The sequence below is a fragment of the Nansenia antarctica genome, assembly GCF_963989245.1.
Source record: "Nansenia antarctica genome assembly, chromosome: 8".
NCBI classification, from domain to species: Eukaryota; Metazoa; Chordata; class Actinopteri; order Argentiniformes; family Microstomatidae; genus Nansenia; species Nansenia antarctica.
Genome location: NC_137678.1, coordinates 37,066,198 through 37,086,891, shown reverse-complemented (window position 1 = coordinate 37,086,891; position 20,694 = coordinate 37,066,198). Strand labels below are relative to the sequence as shown.

At 44.6% G+C, this 20,694-nt stretch overlaps 2 protein-coding genes across 2 annotated transcripts; both read left to right on the top strand.

Moving 5' to 3' along the window:
• Positions 1-354: 354 nt before the first annotated feature.
• On the top strand, positions 355-2,964 carry slc35e3 (solute carrier family 35 member E3). The gene is made up of 5 exons (XM_080538642.1): positions 355-957; positions 1,674-1,784; positions 2,004-2,162; positions 2,304-2,386; positions 2,653-2,964. The coding sequence occupies exons 1-5, from the start codon at positions 556-558 to the stop codon at positions 2,837-2,839; spliced, it is 942 nt and encodes a 313-aa protein (XP_080394768.1). The 5' UTR covers positions 355-555; the 3' UTR covers positions 2,840-2,964.
• A 3,223-nt stretch (positions 2,965-6,187) lies between these two features.
• Positions 6,188-20,307, top strand: LOC308164164 (E3 ubiquitin-protein ligase Mdm2-like). Its single transcript, XM_080538309.1, has 11 exons — positions 6,188-6,217; positions 7,695-7,823; positions 8,599-8,679; positions 10,649-10,782; positions 11,046-11,095; positions 11,187-11,245; positions 11,332-11,400; positions 11,717-11,860; positions 12,321-12,500; positions 13,171-13,242; positions 19,540-20,307. The coding sequence occupies exons 2-11, from the start codon at positions 7,728-7,730 to the stop codon at positions 20,131-20,133; spliced, it is 1,479 nt and encodes a 492-aa protein (XP_080394435.1). The 5' UTR covers positions 6,188-6,217; positions 7,695-7,727; the 3' UTR covers positions 20,134-20,307.
• The last annotated feature ends 387 nt before the right edge of the window (positions 20,308-20,694 follow it).

The following is a 20,694-nucleotide window of genomic DNA, read 5'->3' as shown; positions in this document are numbered from 1 at the left end:
ACATGGTGTCCTGAGCTACCTTGTCTAGCAAGGTTTAGGAAGTCATTTTACGTTCTTATACTGTGAGTGATTCATTATCCACGGCAAGACAGTAAAATACCGTGGTAAAATAAAATAAGACGATAAATATGGTTTTGAAATTATTGGATTTTTCTTTTTAACTGGTTGTTACTACCAGAAGTGTCCACCGGGGGGCGCTGGAGGCACTGTTCAGCGTGCAGAACAGCGGAGGTCGAGGGTCGCATGTGATGTCACAGCTATCAATGATTGAGCTCCCTGTTGTATCGTGTGTGTTTGATCAACACACCTGGAAAACAAACTATGAACGCTTTGGACAACCGAGCGGCTCGAACAGAAGCTCTCTAGAAGGAGACGTCGTAGTGCGACACGTTAACGGGTCTCTACCGGGAATGTGTGTCCGACCAGACCACCGGAACCGTTCCTGCTGCGTGGCAGAATCAGAGGGGAGACATCTTCGCTGAGTTTGGGTTGCTGTGCCATACTAACTAACTAACTAACGCCTGTTGATATCCGAGTCCAGGAAGGAACTCCACCATGGCGACCAGACTAACGGACCTGTTCGGCAACAGTCGCATCGTCGCCGGCCTGTTGGTCAACCTGCTGTCGTCGATATGCATCGTTTTCATCAACAAATGGATCTACGTGCACTACGGCTTCCCCAACATGACCCTCACCCTCATCCACTTCGTGGTGACCTGGCTCGGGCTGTACGTGTGTCAGAAGATTAACATCTTCAACCCGAAGAGCTTGCAGCTCCGCAAGATCGTCTGGCTGGCCCTCAGCTTCTGCGGATTCGTGGTCTTCACCAACCTGTCGCTCCAGACCAACAGCATCGGGACCTACCAGCTGGCCAAGACCATGACCACCCCGGCCATCATCCTCATCCAGACCCTCTTCTACAACAAGACCTTCTCCACCAAGATCAAGCTGACAGTGGTACTGACATCACGAATACATACTGTATACATAACTATACGTACATACATAACTAATGTATACATAACTATACAATACATAACTGTATGTACATACATAACTAATGTATACATAACTATACATACATACATTACTAATGTAGGCTATAAATAACTATACGTACATACATAACCAATGTAGCCTATACATAACTATATAGGCCTACATACATTACTAGTGTATGAATAACTGTACATAACTATACAATACTATAAATATTTATTTACTACTCACTCAAATGTGTCCGTTTCAAATGGATTCGATTGGATTCAACTTTATTGTCATTGCAGAGTACAAGTACCAGACAACGAAATGCAGTTTAGCATCTAACCAGAAGTGCAAATAGTGACAATGATAATGATAGGTACAGTATGGCAAGTACGGTAGTTCTGAGACAGTTATGAGTTATGTACAGTTAAGGTAGCTTATACAGTATGGTATGTACAGATACAAATAGAGGCTATATCAAAAAGAGGTATGTGCAATGTGCAAAAATATGGTGCAAAGGTAGTAATAGTAAACAGCAGTAGTGCAAAGGGTAAATGAGAGTTCACATTAACCAGGGGTGTGTGCAAACCAGCAGTAGTGCAAAGGCTAAATTGTGTATGAGTGTACGGTATGTAAACATTGCTGTGTGACGGTTATGTAACCATGGCGATGTAACGATGTGTCCCCAGGTGCCCATCACGCTGGGCGTGGTCCTGAACTCCTACTATGACGTCAGGTTCAGCCTCAGGGGGGCGCTGTTTGCCACGCTGGGGGTCCTGGTCACCTCCCTCTACCAGGTGGTGAGTGATGATGTCACCACGGTCTCTACACACACACACAGACACACCGACACACACACACACACCACACAGACACACACACACACCACACAGACACACACACAGACTCACACAGACACACACACACCATATTATACACAGCACACACACCATGTACACAGAACATGAATAAAAGCATTATGGGTCACGTTAATGCCCCCCCCCCCCTCCCCTCTCCAGTGGGTGGGTGCTAAGCAGCAGGAGCTGCAGGTTAACTCCATGCAGCTGCTGTACTACCAGGCGCCCATGTCCTCCCTGGTCCTGCTCACCATGGTGCCCGTCTTCGAGCCTCTCTCTGGGGAAGGAGGCATCTTCGGACCCTGGTCCCTGCCAGCCCTGGTGAGACTCACACACACACACACAAACACACAACCTCCCTCCTTCCTTCCCCTATCCCTGGTTATACTCCATCCACAGATGTGGCTATGCAGTATGCACCGTGAGGTTCACTGTTTCCTGTTTGCTGTGTTGTACTTCCAGTTCATGGTGTTGCTGTCTGGGGTCATCGCCTTCCTAGTCAACCTGTCAATCTACTGGATCATAGGCAACACCTCGGCTGTCACGTATCCTTCACTCTGACCTCCTACCTCTCACCTCTGACCTCCTAACCTCTCACCTCCCACTTTTGACCTCTGACCTCTCACAACTATTTTGTCATTTATTTGTATTTACTGTTTTTTAACGGCTTCAGCTCTCGACAAGCAATCCTAATGTTACGTCCGGTCTCAGAGAGTGACAACAATCTGCCTTGACAGAAGCCCCCCGTCTCCCTGCTCTCCTCCTGCTTTATGATTGGCTCATTTTGCTCCTTGACTCCGCCCCCTTCCAGCTACAACATGTTTGGTCACTTCAAGTTCTGCGTCACGCTGCTGGGAGGCTACTTCCTGTTCCAGGAGCCCCTCTCGGCCCACCAGGGCCTGGGCATCGTCTGCACTCTGGCCGGCATCCTGGCCTACACCCACCTCAAGCTCCAGCCCCAGGAGGCGGGGCCCAGCCGGCTGGCTCAGAGGCCTTAGGCCCGCCGCAGCGCCACTCAGGCCAGGCCACGCCCTTCTCATTGGTCAACCGGTGTTGGTGGTGGTGTTGTTGTTGTTGCCTTTGTCTCTCCCTATTGGAGAGTAACAGGATGGAATGTGTTTGGTGGACTGGCAGGGGGCGGGAGGGAGGGAAGGGGGAGGGAGGGAGAGGGGTGGACAGATGGAGGGAGACTGAGAGAACAGGGTGTTCAGGGATGTGAAATGTTGCACAACGATGCAGATAGAATTCTCTACTCTACAGGCCCCTCCTACAGCTCTACAGGCCCCTCCTACTGCTCTACAGGCCCCTCCTACTTCTCTACAGGCCCCTCCTACTTCTCTACAGGCCCCTCCTACTTCTCTACAGGCCCCTCCTACTTCTCTACAGGCCCCTCCTACTTCTCTACAGGCCCCTCCCACTTCTCTACAGGCCCCTCCTACAGCTCTACAGGCCCCTCCTACAGCTCTACAGGCCCCTCCTGTAGCTCTACAGGCCCCTCCTACAGCTCTACAGGCCCCTCCTACTTCTCTGCAGGCCCCTCCCACTTCTCTACAGGCCCCTCCTACAGCTCTGCAGGCCCCTCCTACAGCTCTACAGGCCCCTCCTACAGCTCTACAGGCCCCTCCTACATTTCTACACACAGCACGTTTCTATCTGCGTGAGGGGGAGGAGGAGCCAAGTAAACAGACAAGAAGTGGGTTTTATACTGTAGCCAAACAGAGTGGTTTATCTCAACATTTGTCCCCAGTAGTATTTTTGCCAGTACTATCAAGAAGAAGCCAATTAATGTCCAAAATGTGTTTTTGCATTATTTGACAATGTTATTTTCATACTCTGTGCTCCTCAATAAAATGTATTTTATTGAACGCTATTTCTGTCTCATTCTAAAGGAGACCTGTAGGTAAGCAATAGTAACCGTACTAACCAGGTAGGCTGTAGTAACCATAGTAACCAGGTAGACTGTAGTATTCCTAGTACTGCAGGGTTGGAGTTAGTTAGATTAATTAGGGTTTGTTAGTTATAGTAATTAGTTAGGTTTGGTTAGTTAGTTGGGTTTGCTTAGTAAGTTAAGGTTGGTTAGGGTTAGTTAGGTTAGGGTTAGTAAGTTAGGTTTAGTTAAGTTAGTTAGGGTTTGTAAGTTAGGTTTGGTTAGTTAGTTACAGTTAGTAAGTTAGGTTTGATTAGTTAGTTAGAGTTAGTAAGTTAGGTTTGGTTAGTTAGTTAGAGTTAGTAAGTTAGGTTTGGTTAGTTAGAGTTAGTAAGTTAAGTTAGGTTTGGTTAGTTAGTTAGAGTTAGTAAGTTAAGTTAGGTTTGGTTAGTTAGTTAGAGTTAGTAAGTTAAGTTAGGTTTGGTTAGTTAGTTAGAGTTAGTAAGTTAGGTTTGGTTAGTTAGTTAGAGTTAGTAAGTTAGGTTTGGTTAGTTAGGGTTAGTAAGTTAGGTTTGGTTAGTTAGTTAGAGTTAGTAAGTTAGGTTTGGTTAGTTAGTTAGAGTTAGTAAGTTAAGTTAGGTTTGGTTAGTTAGTTAGAGTTAGTAAGTTAGGTTTGGTTAGTTAGGGTTAGTAAGTTAGGTTTGGTTAGTTAGGGTTAGAGCAGAGATTGGCTCTGTGTCTGGTCACCTGACCTTTCCCCTCTGGTCACCTGACCTCCATCCAGAGAGAGAGGCTCTGAGGGGGAACAGCCAGGAGGGTCTGACTCAGAGCAGTCCAGTGTTCTCCCTCCCCCCCTTCAGCCTCACCCTCAGGTGCACAGAGCTGCCATTGTGGCCCCACCACCACCAGGGGGCGACCAACAGCAGGTCTGTGTGTCTGGTGGTCCCCCCCCCCCCTCACACAGAGAGACTGCTGTAGTCAGAGAGGAACGCCCAGACTCAGGCTGCTCTTTCATGGTGTTATCTTCACCATCAACACAACTTTAACAAACAGTTAAAGATAGTTATCTTTATCTTTGAAAGACCAGTCTGTGTGATGTGTGATTTTGTCCCTCGAACTGCATGATTGTGTTATCGTCATGATCAATACATTATTTGAAAACATTTTTAAAACTATAATTTCAATATCATTGACCGCCCCTTGCATCCAGACCTCTGTTTGTGATTTTGAGAATGGTCACAAACCTCTATACCTTCACCCTCACATGTTGTCATGGTTAAGAGAGCTCTTAGAACACATGTTGTCATGGTAATGAGATAAGAATACATGTTGTCATGGTAGTGAGATAAGAACACATGTTGTCATGGTAATGAGCGCTCTAAGAACACATGTTGTCATGGTAATGAGAGCTCTAAGAACACATGCCCTGACATGTTGCAGCTTTGGACGTTCAAGAGAACATGTTGTTCAGAGTAAACTACTGACTCACTGTTATAAAACAGTCTCACTCCCTTTTAGAGAAGAGAAGCAAGAAGGAGAAGGAGAAGAGGAGGGGGGGGGGAGTAGACAGGAGAGAGAGAGTAGACAGGAGAGGGTGGAGGAGAGGAGTGAGACAGAAGAGAGAGAGAGTGTAGAGGAGAGAGACAGAGGGCCTAGAGAGGGGGAGAGGAGACAGAGAGGGTGGAGCAGACAGGAAAATATGCCAACTATGTCCACAGTGATGACTAAACAGACTCTGGTTGTTCTGGGAAGTTATAAACAGCTGCGGATGAAGAAAGAGAGGTCGGGAGGAAGTACTATACCCTCCTGTATATGCCGCTAACTACCATGCTTGCCATACTGTACTTATCACTGTCACTATCATGTTTTATATCACTATTTGCACATCTGTTTAGATGCTAAACTGCATTTCGTTGTCTGGTACTTGTACTCTGCAATAACAGTAAAGTGTAATCTAATCCAGAGAGAGAGAGAGAGAGAGAGAGAGAGAGAGAGAGAGAGAGAGAGAGAGAGAGAGAGAGAGAGAGAGAGAGAGAGAGAGAGAGAGATGGAGCCCACAGTGCCCACAGGGAAGTTAGATTGTGAGTATCAGCAGGACAGATACAAAGACCAGTCTGTGTGATGTGTGATTGATTAATATTTTCCCTCAGACTGCATGATTGTGTTATCGTCATGATCAATACAATTGATCAATTAATTAGTTGTTTTGAATCAATATTGGCCTGTGAACAATGTCCCAATGAAACGATTACATTCCGCGCTAGTTCCACCTGGCCTGTAATTCTTTCTTGTATTAGTGTTTCATCAATACGTTTATAATATGTTAATAAAATATTAACTAAGTTTAACGGAGAAATCAACATATAAAAATAACTGGATATTACGTTTTTATTGACACGCACGTTCGGTCTACGCACGCGCCCCATTCAAATTTGTTTTGTCGCACGCGGACCACCAGGGGCGCCAGAGCCACCAACGACTTTCTGTTTGTGTCACTGAGGACTGGCACGTAAGTGTGGACAAAGTTGTCTGAACCGTACAACTACGGATTCAATTCTTACATTCTGGCTGTTGTATGTGTGTTTTGTGCTACCATTACATGTTATTTTATTTTGGTGTATATCTGTATTATGAGTATATTTTATGTAGTGTTAGGGAATCCGTAGTATTAGCCACATGCTACAAGGCCGCACATCCTCGGGGTTTCCTAAGTCGAAAGCCAGGGCGAAGTTAGCGAGCCAGCAGGCTGCAGATACCAGCGGTACACAACAATATATATATATTGCTTGTAAGCCAAGTTTAGTACTTGAACCATAGATTAAGACGTGTGGCTAACTTGATGTATGTTAAAGTAGTGTAGTATACAAGCCGTTACTGATTAACAGACAGGTGTGTGTGCAACTCTCGTAACCATAGATAACGTTGTTGTTGTTGTTGTCATTTGTCACATCCGCGTGCAGCAACTCCGTGTCAGCGGACGATGTGACATTATCTAGTAGCCAATCTAGTGACAACGTGTCTGTCTAACTAGACAAAGTCTCATTAAATCATGCTGCAGTCAGCTGGTTATCGGTCCACGGGGGGAAGGGCTGTCGTTAATGTTGGTTCGCTGTTGTGTAAACTGTTGTTACGGTGCGAGCGAACCTATGGTCCCGTACAGTCAGGTGGTGTGTGGCGGGTCTCGAAGTGTTGGCTTTTTTTTTTTTTCCGACTGGGACTGCAGAGTACTGCGCTGAAAGATGCTAGTGATAAAACTACAATTTAGACAAGTAATAGCTGTACATGCATGCTTTCGAAACGGCTGTCCCATTCGTGTAGTTCGCTATACTGTTATTCACTGTAGCTTGCTCGCCTTTCCCATGTCTCCGGAAGGGTCACAGAGGTTTGCTAAATCCCTCCTTGACGTGTCAAACTCGGTCGTTACTTGTATCTGAGTTAAGTCCAGCGCCTGGCGTATCCAGGCTGGATGATCCGGACAACTGGAAGGTCCAAACGGTCTGGTGTTACAGCTGTCAGTCTGCCGGCTGTGTGTTATTACAGGAGGAGGCGTATTATCACAGCGCAGTGGGAAGTAACGAGGAACATGCCCGGGCATATCTGTCTGCAGCGGCCAGCTCAGCATTGTGTGTGTGTGTGTGTAGACTTGTTGTGTGACCGCTAGGTGAGTCAGTAATATACGTGGTCATGCCATGACATGTAACTTTCCGACGCCACAGCTGAGTTCTAGCCCCGACATGTCTCCCCAGCCTGCCTGCTTAAAGCGACCAGAGATCAGGAGGACTCTACTCCCACAATGCTAGCGGCTGAGCTGGAGCACTTTATGTACAGTGGAGGCTTGTGTAGATAGACGTGTGTATAACATATATCTATAGAATTTATTTATTTAAGATATAGGCTATCTATAGAATTTATTTATTCAGGTAAGTTTTTTTTTTTTTTTGGCGTGTTTCAAAGGCTCTTGACTTTCCTTTATTTCTATTTGACAGGGATTGATGGTGAAGCATTGAGATGGAAAACAAATGGCTTTTATTTCTTGTTTTACCTCCACAAATAGAATGGCAGAAGAGAATTGTTTAAGCAGTGCCCAGATCCATACGCTGGACAATGAAGAACCGGTGAGTTCACTACTCTCTGCCTGTATGGGCAAATGAGACCCAGTGGATGATGATGGTGTGTGCTGGCAGATGAGACCGTGTGTGTGTGTGTGTGTGTGTGTGTGTGTGTGTGTGTGTGTGTGTGTGTGTGTCTGTCTGTGCACGTGCGCATGTGTTTTGCAGTGGATGATGATTATGGTGTGTGTGTTGCAGTGGATGTCATGATGATGGTGATGATGGTGTGTGCATTGCAATGAATGGTGGTGTGTGTGTGTTTTGCAGTGGATGATGATGTGTGTGTGTGTTAGGGTTGGGCTGTTATACCGTAAACCGCGTTTTTTGAAAAGAGCGATATTTATTTACATTAACATTTTTGCCGTTTGGCAGATGCCTTATTCCAAAGCGACTTACAATCAATACATATGACTAAGTAAGTAAATCAAGTATCCACATAGCAGGAAAAAGAAATGTATACTCAGGCCTGGGGCCATTGGCAATCGTCGTGCTAGAAGAATTTGTCAATACAGCTGCTATCATTGCTATATATAATAAATGCCTTAGTACTTACTACAAACTGAGTGTTTGTCCAGCACCACTGTCAGTGTCCAGCACCACTGTGTGGTTGAAGATGCTTTGAAAGTGATGACAGAAGTTTTTGTAAGCAATGTCATTTGTCAAATAAATAACATGTGACACCGCCCAGCCCTTGTGTCTGTGTGTGTGTGTGTGTGTGTGTGTGTGTGTGTGTGTGTGTGTGTTTTTCAATGGATGATAATGTTTGTTTGTGTTTTTCCAGATGAAGCCCAGAGTGGAGCTGCACACCCTGTTACAGCTGGCAGGAGCCGGACCAGACAAGGAGCTGTTTACCACCAAGGAGGTGAGTGACCTTCCACCTGGATACACCTGTCACCTGGATACACCTGTCACCTGGATACACCTGTCACCTGGATATACCTGTCACCTTGATATACCTGTCACCTGGATACACCTGTCACCTGGACACACCTGTCACCACAGTTTCACTTCGGATCCTATCTCAGCAGCTGGGGCTGTATTGATAGTTACATGTGACAGGCTGTTTGTGTGGTCATGTGACAGGCTGTTTGTGTGGTCATGCACACCCACCAAACACTATATTAGGAAGGAACACTATACCAATAGTGGGTTGGGCCTCTTTTTGCTGTCAAAAGAGCCTCAATTCTTTGTGACATTGATTCCACAAGATGTTGGAAACATTCCTTTGGTCCATGATGACATGATTGCATCACGCAATTCGCAATTCAAAAGATTTTTCAGGTGTACTTTTAAGCTGTGAATCTCCCGTTCTACCACATCCCAAAGGTGTTCTATTGGATTCAGATCCGGTGACTGGGAAGGTCACTGAAGAACACTGAACTCATTGTCATGTAGGGCTGCAACTAACGATTATTTTGGTAGTCGACTAATCTGTCGATTATTTTTTCGGTTAGTCGCGATTAGTCGTGTGGCTTTTCGCTGCACGTAAATGGCGACGCAGAAGCATAAATCCGGCTTAACTAGCTATCTAACCTAACGTTACGCCAAGCTACAGCTGCTCACAGAGCTAGTTGATTGGCTAGCTAGCATTGCTGGCTAGACTACAGACAGCTCACGTTAGTAGGCTACGCTTGGCGCTGTTTATCTTGGACTCAACATAATTGAAATAGCATTCACTTATCAAGCATCATTCATGATCATCCACCATGACTACCTGGTATTTTAATAGCGACCACCCCTCACTTCATTTCATCTCGCGTTCTCCTGGCTTCAACATGGAAAACCCCTGCTACGTAACGTTACATACAAGCGCCTCTGTCTGTCACACGCGTGCCACAGGGCAAATAAATTAATAGCACAAACGCTCATAGCATGTACAGCCCTGTCCATGGGACGTTGTTTTCCAACATGTAACAGTAAAGCTAACATAAACAGTACGACCCTAACAATATAACGTTAGCCAGTTGGCTAACAACGTTAGCTAAAACTTACCCAGCTGATTCTTGCATGGCTCCCGTAAAAAAAAAAAAAACGTCTTTTTTTTATTTTTTATAATACGATTAGTCGACACTAAAATTCCACGTCGACGAGTTTTTATGATCGACGTCGTCGATTATGTCGACTAATCGTTGCAGCCCTATTGTCATGTTCATGAAACCAGTTTGAGATGACTTTTGCTTTGTGACATGGTGCATTATCATGCTTGAAGTAGCAGATTAGAAGATGGGTACATTGTGGCCATGAAAGGAAGGATGCACATTGTTAGCAACAATACTCAAAATAGGCTGTGGCATTCAAGTGATGATTGATTGGTATTAACTTCTGAGAGATTCTGCGTTCTGAGATGCTTTTCTGCTCACCATAATTGTGCAGAGTGGTTATCTAAGTTACTGTAGCCTTTCTGTCAGCTCGAACCAGTCTAGCCATTCTCTGTTGACCTCTCTCATCAACAAGGCGTTTCCGTCCACAGAACTGCTCCTCACTGGATGTTTTTTCTTTATTGTACCATTCTGGGTAAACTCTAGAGACTGTAGTGTGTGAAAATCCAAGGAGATCAGCAATTTTAGAAATACTCAAACCATGTACGTCTGGCACCAACAATCATGCCACAGTCAAAATCACTGAGATAAAAAGTTTTCTCCATTCTGATGGTTGATGTGAACATTACCTGCTGGCCCGTATCTGCAGGATTTGTGTGTGTGTGTGTGTGTGTCTGTGTGTCCACCAGGTGCTGTTCTACCTGGGCCAGTACATTGTGTGTGTGTGTGTGTGTGTGTCCACCTGGGCCAGTACATCATGTGTGTGTGTGTGTGTGTGTGTGTGTCTACCAGGTGCTGTTCTACCTGGGCCAGTACATAATGAAGAAGCAGTTGTATGATGAGAACCAACAGCACATCGTCTACTGTGCCCACGACCCCCTGGGAGAGGTCCTGGGAGTGGACAGCTTCTCTGTCAAAGAACCACGGTACACACACACACGCACGCACACACGCACGCACACACCATATACTGTCATGGCCCAAAATATCTGCACCCCTGCACTTCTGTCAGATAATGCACCACCTCTCCCAGAAAATGGTTGCAATTACAAATGCTTTGGTATTCACATATCTATTTCTTTTGTCTGCATTGGAATAACACAAAAAAAAGCAGAAAAAAAGGCAAATCTGCTATCATTCCACACAGAACTCCAAAAATGGACTGGAACAAAATTATTATCTCTTTCAGAATCCTGTTCTCCATGATCACGAAAAACCTCCTAGCAGTGAAAAACCCAGGTACTGTTTCACCACAGTTCTTTTGTGGTTGCGTTGCGGTAATGTTGGGGTAATGTTGTGGTAATGTTGTGATTGTGTTGTTTTCCCTCAGAGAGTCAGAGTGCGATCACAGAACCGAGGAGTCAGAGTGAACTGGACCACGGCCCGCAGGTAAGACACACTCCGCTGGTCCTGTAGTTCCAGCCCAGGCAGGGTTTTTGTGTCTGATCATGTGTCTGATCATGTCTGTGTTCCAGGAAGCAGAGCCAGACTCCCTGCCTTCATCAGAACGGAGGAGGAGGAGGAGGAGGAGAAGGAGGAGGAGCGACCCTGGTGAGTCTGTCTGTCTGTCTGCCTGTGTGTGTGTGTGTGTGTGTGTGTGTGTGTGTGTGTGTGTGTGTGTGTGTGTGTGTGTGTGTGTGGAGAGATCAGACCACAGAGAACACTCTGGTCTGGAGGCTGTGAAGATTTTTTTCACATGACTAGACCACACAATCAGCCTCTTCATGGCCCCAGCACACACACGCCCCAGCCCCCCCCCCCTCCCCTCACAATGATGTTGTTGTTGATTATGATGATGATGATGATGTTGTTGTTGATGATGTTGATGTTGTTTCAGCAAGCGTGTCGTCCACCGAGGAGGAGGAGGAAGGGGAGGGGCCAAGGAAGAGACACAAGTCTGACAGCTTCTCTCTGACGTTTGACGACAGCCTGTCCTGGTGTGTGATTGGAGGGCTGAGAAGAGACACCAGGAGCAGCGAGTCTTCAGACTCCCACAGCAACACGGTGAGTCTCTGACCCCTGACCTCTAACCCCTGGTCATATCCTCTGACCCTGGCCCCTGACCCTTAACCCCTGGTCCTAACCTCTAACTCTGGCCCCTAACCGTAACCCCTAACCTCTAACTCTGGCCCCTAACCGTAACCCCTAACCTCTAACCCCTGGTCATATCCTCTAACCCCAGCCCCTAACCCTGACCCTTAACCCCTGGTCCTAACCTCTATCTCTGGCCCCTAACCGTAACCCCTAACCTATAACCCCTGGTCCTAACCCTGACCCATAACCCCTGTTCCTAACCTCTAACCCCTGGTCCTCTACTCCCTAACCCTGATCTAAACAAACAATGAAACAATGCTTTATTTAACATGCAAACAATTTGTCAATCAATTGTTGGAATGAATGTGGTAATTTTTGCACAGCAATGTTGACCCCTAGTGGTGTGTTGACCTCTGACCTCTGTTCCCAGGCCAGCGAGACGGCGGAGCGGGCGGGGGAGGAGGAGGCGGGGGGGGAGTCAGACTCTGACAACTTCAGTGTGGAGTTTGAGGTGGAGTCCATCGACTCTGACAACTTCAGCGTGGAGTTTGAGGTGGAGTCCATCGATTCTGACGCCTACAGCGAACATGGCGACACTGGAGAAAATGAGGTGTGCTCTCACTCCCGCTTGGAAAACTGACCGAATTGCATCATCTTACAGTTTCTGTGTTAGCAGGGTCATTAGAGACCTACCCACAAGTACTGAACAAGGTCCCGGAACTGAGTTTTTCATAATTTGGGGCCTTACTATGGTCTATTAAACACAAGTAGATTCCCCCCTTCTCTCTCTCCCTGTCTCTGTCTCTCTCCCTCTCTCTCTGTCTCTCTCTCTCTGCCTCTCTTGCTGTATCTCTTTCTCTGTCTCTCTATCTCTCTTTCTCTGTGTCTCTGTCTCTCTATCTCTCTGTCTGTGTCTCTCTCTCTGTCTGTCTCTCGCTCTGTATCTCTCTTTCTCGGTCTCTCTTTGTCTCTCTATCTCTCTCTCTCTCTTTACATGTGGCCTTTTACAACAACATGTTTGTTAACTTTTTCTTTGGCTCCTGTTGTTTGGTTTGTGTTGTGTTGAATGTGTGACTGTGTGGCAGCACCCCCTGGGGTTGAGGCGTGTGACTGTGTGGCAGCGCCCCCTGGGGTTGAGGCGTGTGACTGTGTGGCAGCGCCCCCTGGGGTTGAGGCTTGTGACTGTGTGGCCGCGCCCCCTGGGGTTGAGGCTTGTGACTGTGTGGCAGCACCCCCTGGGGTTGAGGCGCGTCAGACTCACCTGCCTCTTCTTCCTGTAGGTGTACGAGGTCATCTTCCAGGCAGAGGAGGACCAAGACTCCTTTGACGATGATACGGAGATCACAGAAGCAGTAAGTCTCTCCTGAGACACACACACACACACACACAGTAGGGCTGTTTTTTTATTTTATCGATTAGTCTAACTAATTTATCGATTATTCTAAAGATTGTTTTTATTACTCAATTAATTAAACAATTAATTTACCCAAAATAAATATCAGAAACTTTTTTTCATTAATATTTCAAGATTTTATTTAATTATCTTCTCTTAAAAACAAACAAATGTAACAAAAACAAGTATGCACTGCAGGGCATTATTCCGCAACAAAAAAAAAGTCTTAACTGGTAATTCCAAAATTCCAAAATTAAAGTAATTAAATGTTCAATCCCAAGTAAAAGTGCAGCCATCTGGGTGTGCATAGATTTGGCTTCCTTTCGTGGAAAAATCCTCCACACTGCTTCATCATCCTGGAAAAGAGATACACAAAGCACATTTGAATGATGATAATAGTGGCATATATTAAAATGAGTCTTAGTTTCCACGTCACTCCTGTGTTATGGTATTAATGAATAATAATTAGGGATGCACGATATTATCGGCGCCGATATTTATCTGCCTGATATTGGGAAATTAATGTTATTAAATATTTATCGGTTTTATTAAATTTTAGCCGATATAGAGCCGATAATATGAAGCCGGAAATATTTCCGGTTCCGGTTGTCGCGCTCATGATGCTGTGCCTGCGACGCGAATCTATCGGCATTAGTCAAATACATGCTCACATCCAGTCATCCGCTCACTGCTCTCCATCAAAAATGGCACATCCATCAATAATATTACATAATAACAACTGCTCTGATTAGATTGCTTAGATTGTTTAATATAGGGATGTCCCGATCCGATATTGATATCGCTGCGATATTGGTCCTGAATGCTGGATCGCAGATCGCACCGGAAAAAAAATAGGCAGCGATCTGGGGCTCGCGATCTGGCGTGTCACTCACGTGATGACAACAGTAGTAGTCAGTGGTCACGGGCATGAGAGTTGGCTAGTAGCTACCTGTGTGTAATGAGTCTGACAATGTCATGATGCTAGCTGGTGAAATCATAAACCATTTGCTTACGTAATTTTTCGGTTGTTTACATAGTCTGAAACTACAGATGGTAAGCTTTCAAATGATGCGTCATACATTGAAATCTGAAATTCAAGACGACACGAGTATTTGAATGTTTGTTTGTATCAATGTTTTGCTCAAGAATGGTGACTGCTAAAAACGCTGCTAATAGCTAGCGGCTAACGTTTCGTTCTAAAACGAAAGTAGTATGTTTACAAGCCAGGTATCACTTACCGGTAGCCTCTGGCAACAGTGAATCCAACCCACAGATTATAAGTATTTAGTGATCGTTAAACTGTTGTATATTATATCGAGTGGTACTTTAAAACTAAAAGTTGCCTGTTATGAAAAAAACAAAAAGCAGATATTGTTGACACCCCTTTGATTCTGCGACTGGTTTCTGGTCTCACCAGCAGCGTCACGGCTACACTTTTAAAAAGGGTGCTATAATTGATTTGCCATTTGTAAGAGAAGATAAATAGAATAAAAACATGAAGGCACTAAAACTAGAAATCAGACAGTAACTCTTTTTTTTTCTACAATGCTGAATGCTGCAGTTTAAATTGTTTTAACTTTAAACCAGTTGGTCACTGAGTACTGCAGAGTACTGTTTTTGTTGCTTGAATAAAGGCTGGCAGTCTATAGGAGCCAACGGACCCCGATGGGGATCCGAAGTGATATAAAGAGTTTACCTCGATCAATTCTCTTCATCGATATCACCTTTTTTTCACAACTTTGCATGCTATACGATGCCACCATTTTTTTCCAGAGACGGTAAGTCACATCCAGTTTTCTCCAACTGGAGAATGTGTCATGTCCGGTTTCAACGCCGAATTTCCATAGCATTGGTCGGCCAACCCCAAAAAAAATCCCCCCCCCCAAAAAAGAAATCTGATACATGAGAAAGGTCAAAGGTCAAAGATGGTGCCAAAATATCTCCAAATGGTCTAAACATATAGGTGTCCGCCTAAACATACCTGTACTAAAACAGGTACAAAGTTGCATTTGCTCACATTACTAGCATCGACTTTGGCACAAGTACTAATAAGACCCTGGAGTACTGATTCCTAGATGATTTGGGCTTCGTTATCAGGTTTCCAAGGTGATATTCACTGTAAAAGCTGTTGTTTTTTTAGGCGGAGACTGAATTTGAGATGTTTTATAATGTTCTAGCTCTATTTGCTCTGACACAGTAACATAGATTTTGATTCTGACACTTCTACAGCCACCCCACATGTGTTAGCTTTCATTTGATATCAATATCATTATGAAGGCCCTTGTGATTGTGGAGATATTCTATATTCACTGTGGGCATGTCATTTCGAGCAGAAAACCAGAAAAATGAGGTGGATAAGATGAGGTTAATAGCCAACTGTTGTTGTGGACTATATACTGGGGAAGTATTTGTTATTATTCAGGAGTAAAACAATAAATACAAATATCGGATTGATATCGGTATCGCAGATACCTGAACCAGGTATCGGTATCGGTAGTGAAAAAATGGGATCGGGACATCCCTAGTTTAATACATCGACGTGGGTGAAAGCGAGATGAACTCTGCGCGAGTATCATGCTTCCTCCATTGAACGGAAAGTCCTATCTATTCCATTAAAAGTTTTTAGCTTTTTAGTTTTTTTCCCCCTTTCCACTGGTAATAAGGAATTGGCAAGAATAGATCGATATAAATAGATCAACATAATGCAGCACTATCATGCACAGATCAGCCTTAAAACATGTAACGTTAGATATATAACGGAGCGATGTATTTCTACGGAAAGGCTGACTGACACGGGGCTCATACAATCTCCGCGTTTGTTATAGATAAGAGTGCTCCGGTGTCTTTCTGGTAGTCAAATATATTTATTTATATATACAGCATATGGATGTTACCTGCCTGTTACCTGCCGCTTTCAGTTCTAGTAGTTTAGATCTCGCAACCAGGGAAACGCCGACATGTGTTAAAGGGAGCAAGACGCGAATCTACCGGCATTTGACTCATGAGTGAACTGCGAAAATGGCTGGACGGCACAGCTTGGGATTCCATTGAAGTTACAGGGAACTACAGTATGTGTGAAAGAGGCTTAAATGTTTAAATAACAGTAATACAATGTTCATTGATAAAATGACATAAGGGATGGAAAGGGGAGATGGCAGTTCTAGAAGGGGGATGATGAAGCGCGCTGGACTGAGGAACAGTCGTAATATTAATATATCGTCATAATAGCGATTTTTTTGGTTATGCTTGTTATATATTATATCGGTTCTCATATCGGTTATCGGCCACGAGAAGCGGGTAAACATCGGTTATCGGTATCGGTTGGAAAAAAATGCATATCGTGCATCCCTAATAATAATAGACCCTTTTTATCACATGCGTGAAAATTGTGTTAGGTTAGCAGAGGTGCAGAAATTACTTTTAACATGGGGGTGATGACAAAACACGTTACGTGTTGATGATCCTAATATATTATGCTTGGTGCGTGGAGACAAAAAGTAAACAGGGCTTATGGTGCTGTTTTGCTGCCTTCTTCATAAAGCGCTCCGGGGTGTCTTCACTTCCAAGTAGGGATGTCCCGATCCCATTTTTTCACTACCGATACCTGGGCTTCAGGTATCTGCGATACCGATATCATTTTAATAATTTATAATTTTGCCATTTAGCAGACGCTTTTAATCCAAAGCGACTTACAATTACGAATTACAGGGACATTCCCCCTGGAGTAACTGAGGGCTAAGTGCCTTACTCAAGGACACACTAGTAGTGGTGTGGTTTCAGGCGGGATTCGAACTCACAACCTTCCGATCAAGTCCAACTCACTATCCACTAGACCACCACTACCCCGTTATTATTCAATCCGATATTTGTATTTATTGTTTTACTCCTGAATAATAACAAATACTTCCCCCGTATAGTCCACAACAACAGTTGGCTATTAAAGACTGCCAGCCTTTATTCAAGCAACAAAAACAGTACTCAGTGACCAACTGGTTTAAAGTTAAAACAATTTAAACAGCAGCATTCAACATTGTAGAAAAAAAAGAGTTACTGTCTGATTTCTAGTTTTAGTGCCTTCTGGTTTTTATTCTATTTATCTTCTCTTACAAATGGCAAATAAATTATAGGACCCTTTTTAAAAGTGTAGCCTAGTGACGTCCGCTGGTGAGACCAGAAACCGGTCGCAGAATCGAAGGGGTGTCAACAATATCTGGTTTTCGTTATTTTTCATAACAGGCAACTTGAAGTTTTAAAGTACCCAGTCGATATAATAAAAAACTGTTTAACGATCACTAAATACAAATACTAATCTGTGTATTGGATTCACTGTTCTCGTTTGCCGCAGGCTACCGTAAGTGATAATGACTTGTAAACATACTTTCGTTTTAGGACGTGTTCAAAAGCAAGGACTGTGTGTCCATCTAATTATGTGTAGTTATGTGTTTTTAGCATGTTGATGTTCTCTCAGCAAGTTGTGATGTTATAAAAAACGCAGTTAGACGTTCCTAGCGATGGACCACTGTTAGCCGCTAGCTGTTAGCAGCGTTTGTTGTGGTTTGATCAGTCACTTTTCTCCTGTCGCATTCCCATTCTTGAGGTCCACCAATATTCAAATACTCGTGTCGTCTTGAATTTCTTTTCGATTTCAATGTATGACGCATCATTTGAAAGCTTACCATCTGTAGTTTCAGACTATGTAAATAACCGAAAAATTACTTAAGCAAATCGTTTATGATTTCACCAGCTGGCATCATGACATTGTCAGACTCATTACACACAGGTAGATACTAGCCAACTCTCATGCATGTGACCACTGATACTACTGTTGTCATCACGTGAGTGAAACGCCAGATCGCGAGCCCCAGATCGGTGCCTATTTTATTTCTGGTGCGATCTGCGATCCAGCATTCAGGACCAATATCGCAGCGATACCCGATATCAATATTGGATCGGGACATCCCTACTTCCAAGTGTTCGTGCATAGCAGTTGTACTGCTGTGATAAGCCATAGCAGTTGTACTGCTGTGATAAGCCAGTTCCAATTTGTGATGTGTTCGTCTTAACGTTTACAAACTAAAATATACGATCGCTTTTTACTGATATGTTGCTCCTTTTGTGATGTCCTGGAAACTAACGCATAAGCACTCCGAACAGCTGTCAGCGTCTTTTGTTGCTATAGGAAACCACTACTCTGTTTGCTTGCGATTGATCAGCTGTCAGCAGTGTTATTACGGGTACGTTCGTAAATGCACGAACGGTCAGTTCGCTCGGGCAAACCGTCTTTTCAGTCAGAGCACCCATCTCTGAGCGCTCCGAACTTGGGAAAGTTTTGATGTTTTGATATGAGAAATTCCACTAACAGATTCGAACTAAGTGGTCAGGTTATGAAAATAATTCCTTAGAATACGAAATAAAATATTAAAATAATAGCCCCCTAGCGTTTGCCGCCATATTGTGACACCACCCCCCCCAAAGTCCAATCAAAAATGAATAAATATTAGCATCATAAAACAGCAATTTGGCGAAATGCAACACCAGCACACTTAAAAAACTAACAATGTTAGTTGTAATGTAAAGTTTCGTAGCCTACTGTTTGTTCTGCACCGGACCGCACCGGATGTGTGAAATTGCTGCTGTTCCGTAATAGTCTGTTTGTATTCTCTGATAATATTCTCTGACTTTGTTTAACACTCAGAAACAGCATTTTTATTCACATTCACATGGCTTTTCTGCTCTCTGGTAAACTAATGATAATGATATTCCAACTGCCCAGTTAAATCCAATCTATTATTTGGCATTCAGTGACATGCTTTTTAAATGATGTAACACAGAATATTAGTCAACATTAATATTCAGGGAAGAAAATAAGCCTGCTTTTTTTATGGGGGGCGATAAGAGGCCTGGATAATGGACAGGGGGGCGCTGGCCCAAAAAAGGTTGAGAACCACTGGTTTAGATGATTGTGAATCCATGCTTTGACCGGACGCAGCCATCTGACTTATTTTTGATGCGCCGAAGCACGTTATACAAATCAACATATTTCTATAATCCATTACGTCAACAAGTCGCCCCAACCCTAACACACACACACACACAACTTTAAACACAGGTCCCAGAAGCAGTCAGACTCTCCGGTCACCCTGGGATACTGAACATATTAACCTGCTTGTCATGTTGTGGTAGTATAATGCACAGTCGTCTAAAAGTGTGTGTGTGTGTGTGTGTGTGTGTGTGTGTGTGTCTGTGTGTGTGTCAGGACTACTGGAAGTGCTCTAAATGTGAGGAGCTGAACCCGCCTCTCCCTCGCCACTGCAACCGCTGCTGGACGCTCCGATCCGATTGGTTCCCAGACTCTGACCCCAGCAGCCCCGCCCCCCTCCCGCAGCCCCTCCCCCCTAAGCCCTCACCCGCAGACGTGGGGGAGGGAGAGGGGGAGGGCCTGGACGTCCCGGACGGTAAGAGAGCCAGGACGCCCCCCCTCCTCCTCAAAGACTCCCAGACCTCCGAGTCTGTCTGCACCTCACAGCCAGACCCTCACTCACAGGACCTGGCCTGCTCCCAGCCCTCCACCTCCTCCTCCTCCACCCCCTCTGCCGCCCCCTGCAGCCAGGAGGGGGCAGTGGTCCCGGAGCTGGAACGCTGGAGCAGCGAGGAGGCCAGCCTGCAGGCCAGCTGTCTGGAGCCCTGTGTCATCTGTCAGTCCAGACCCAAGAACGGCAGCATCGTCCACGGACGCACTGCACACCTGATGGCCTGCTACACCTGCGCCATGAAGCTAAAGAAGAGGAACAAGCTCTGTCCTGTCTGCCGGGAACCCATCCAGTCTGTGCTGCTCACCTACCTCAGCTAGGACACACATACACACTCACACATTATTGCTGTCAAAGTTTAGCGTGTTCATTGAGGAGATGGAAACTAACTCCACAATGTTGTTCTTTAACAGTTTTGACCCCAGTTTGACCTTTTCAATGTAACATAGCTTAATTTTCGGCAGATATATATTTGGGTTGGTATTTTGGCTGGTTAAAAATTAATGACTTAAAAAATGTGTTCATTTTAATTATTTAATTTCATGCCCTGGTTGTATTTACTGTTTGTTGTATGTCTCAATAAATCTATTTATTTTGACGAACTCATCAAATGTCAAGTCATACTTGTCTTGTCCTCTCCGCCCCCTGGAGGACCTCCCTCCGCTGAGAGGTCAAAGGTCATATGTCAACGGGGGTGCTGCAGGATTTTGTTACAACCATACATTATTATTGCAATATACTAGACAAAAAGTAGACAAACTTTAGTTTGAATTGAGTTATGAATTAATTAAGTTATGGATTATTAATTTAACTCTTTTTAAAATCAGTATATACTAGGGTAAATGTCCCTATTAAGCCCACCAAAACCTGTTTGCAGACAT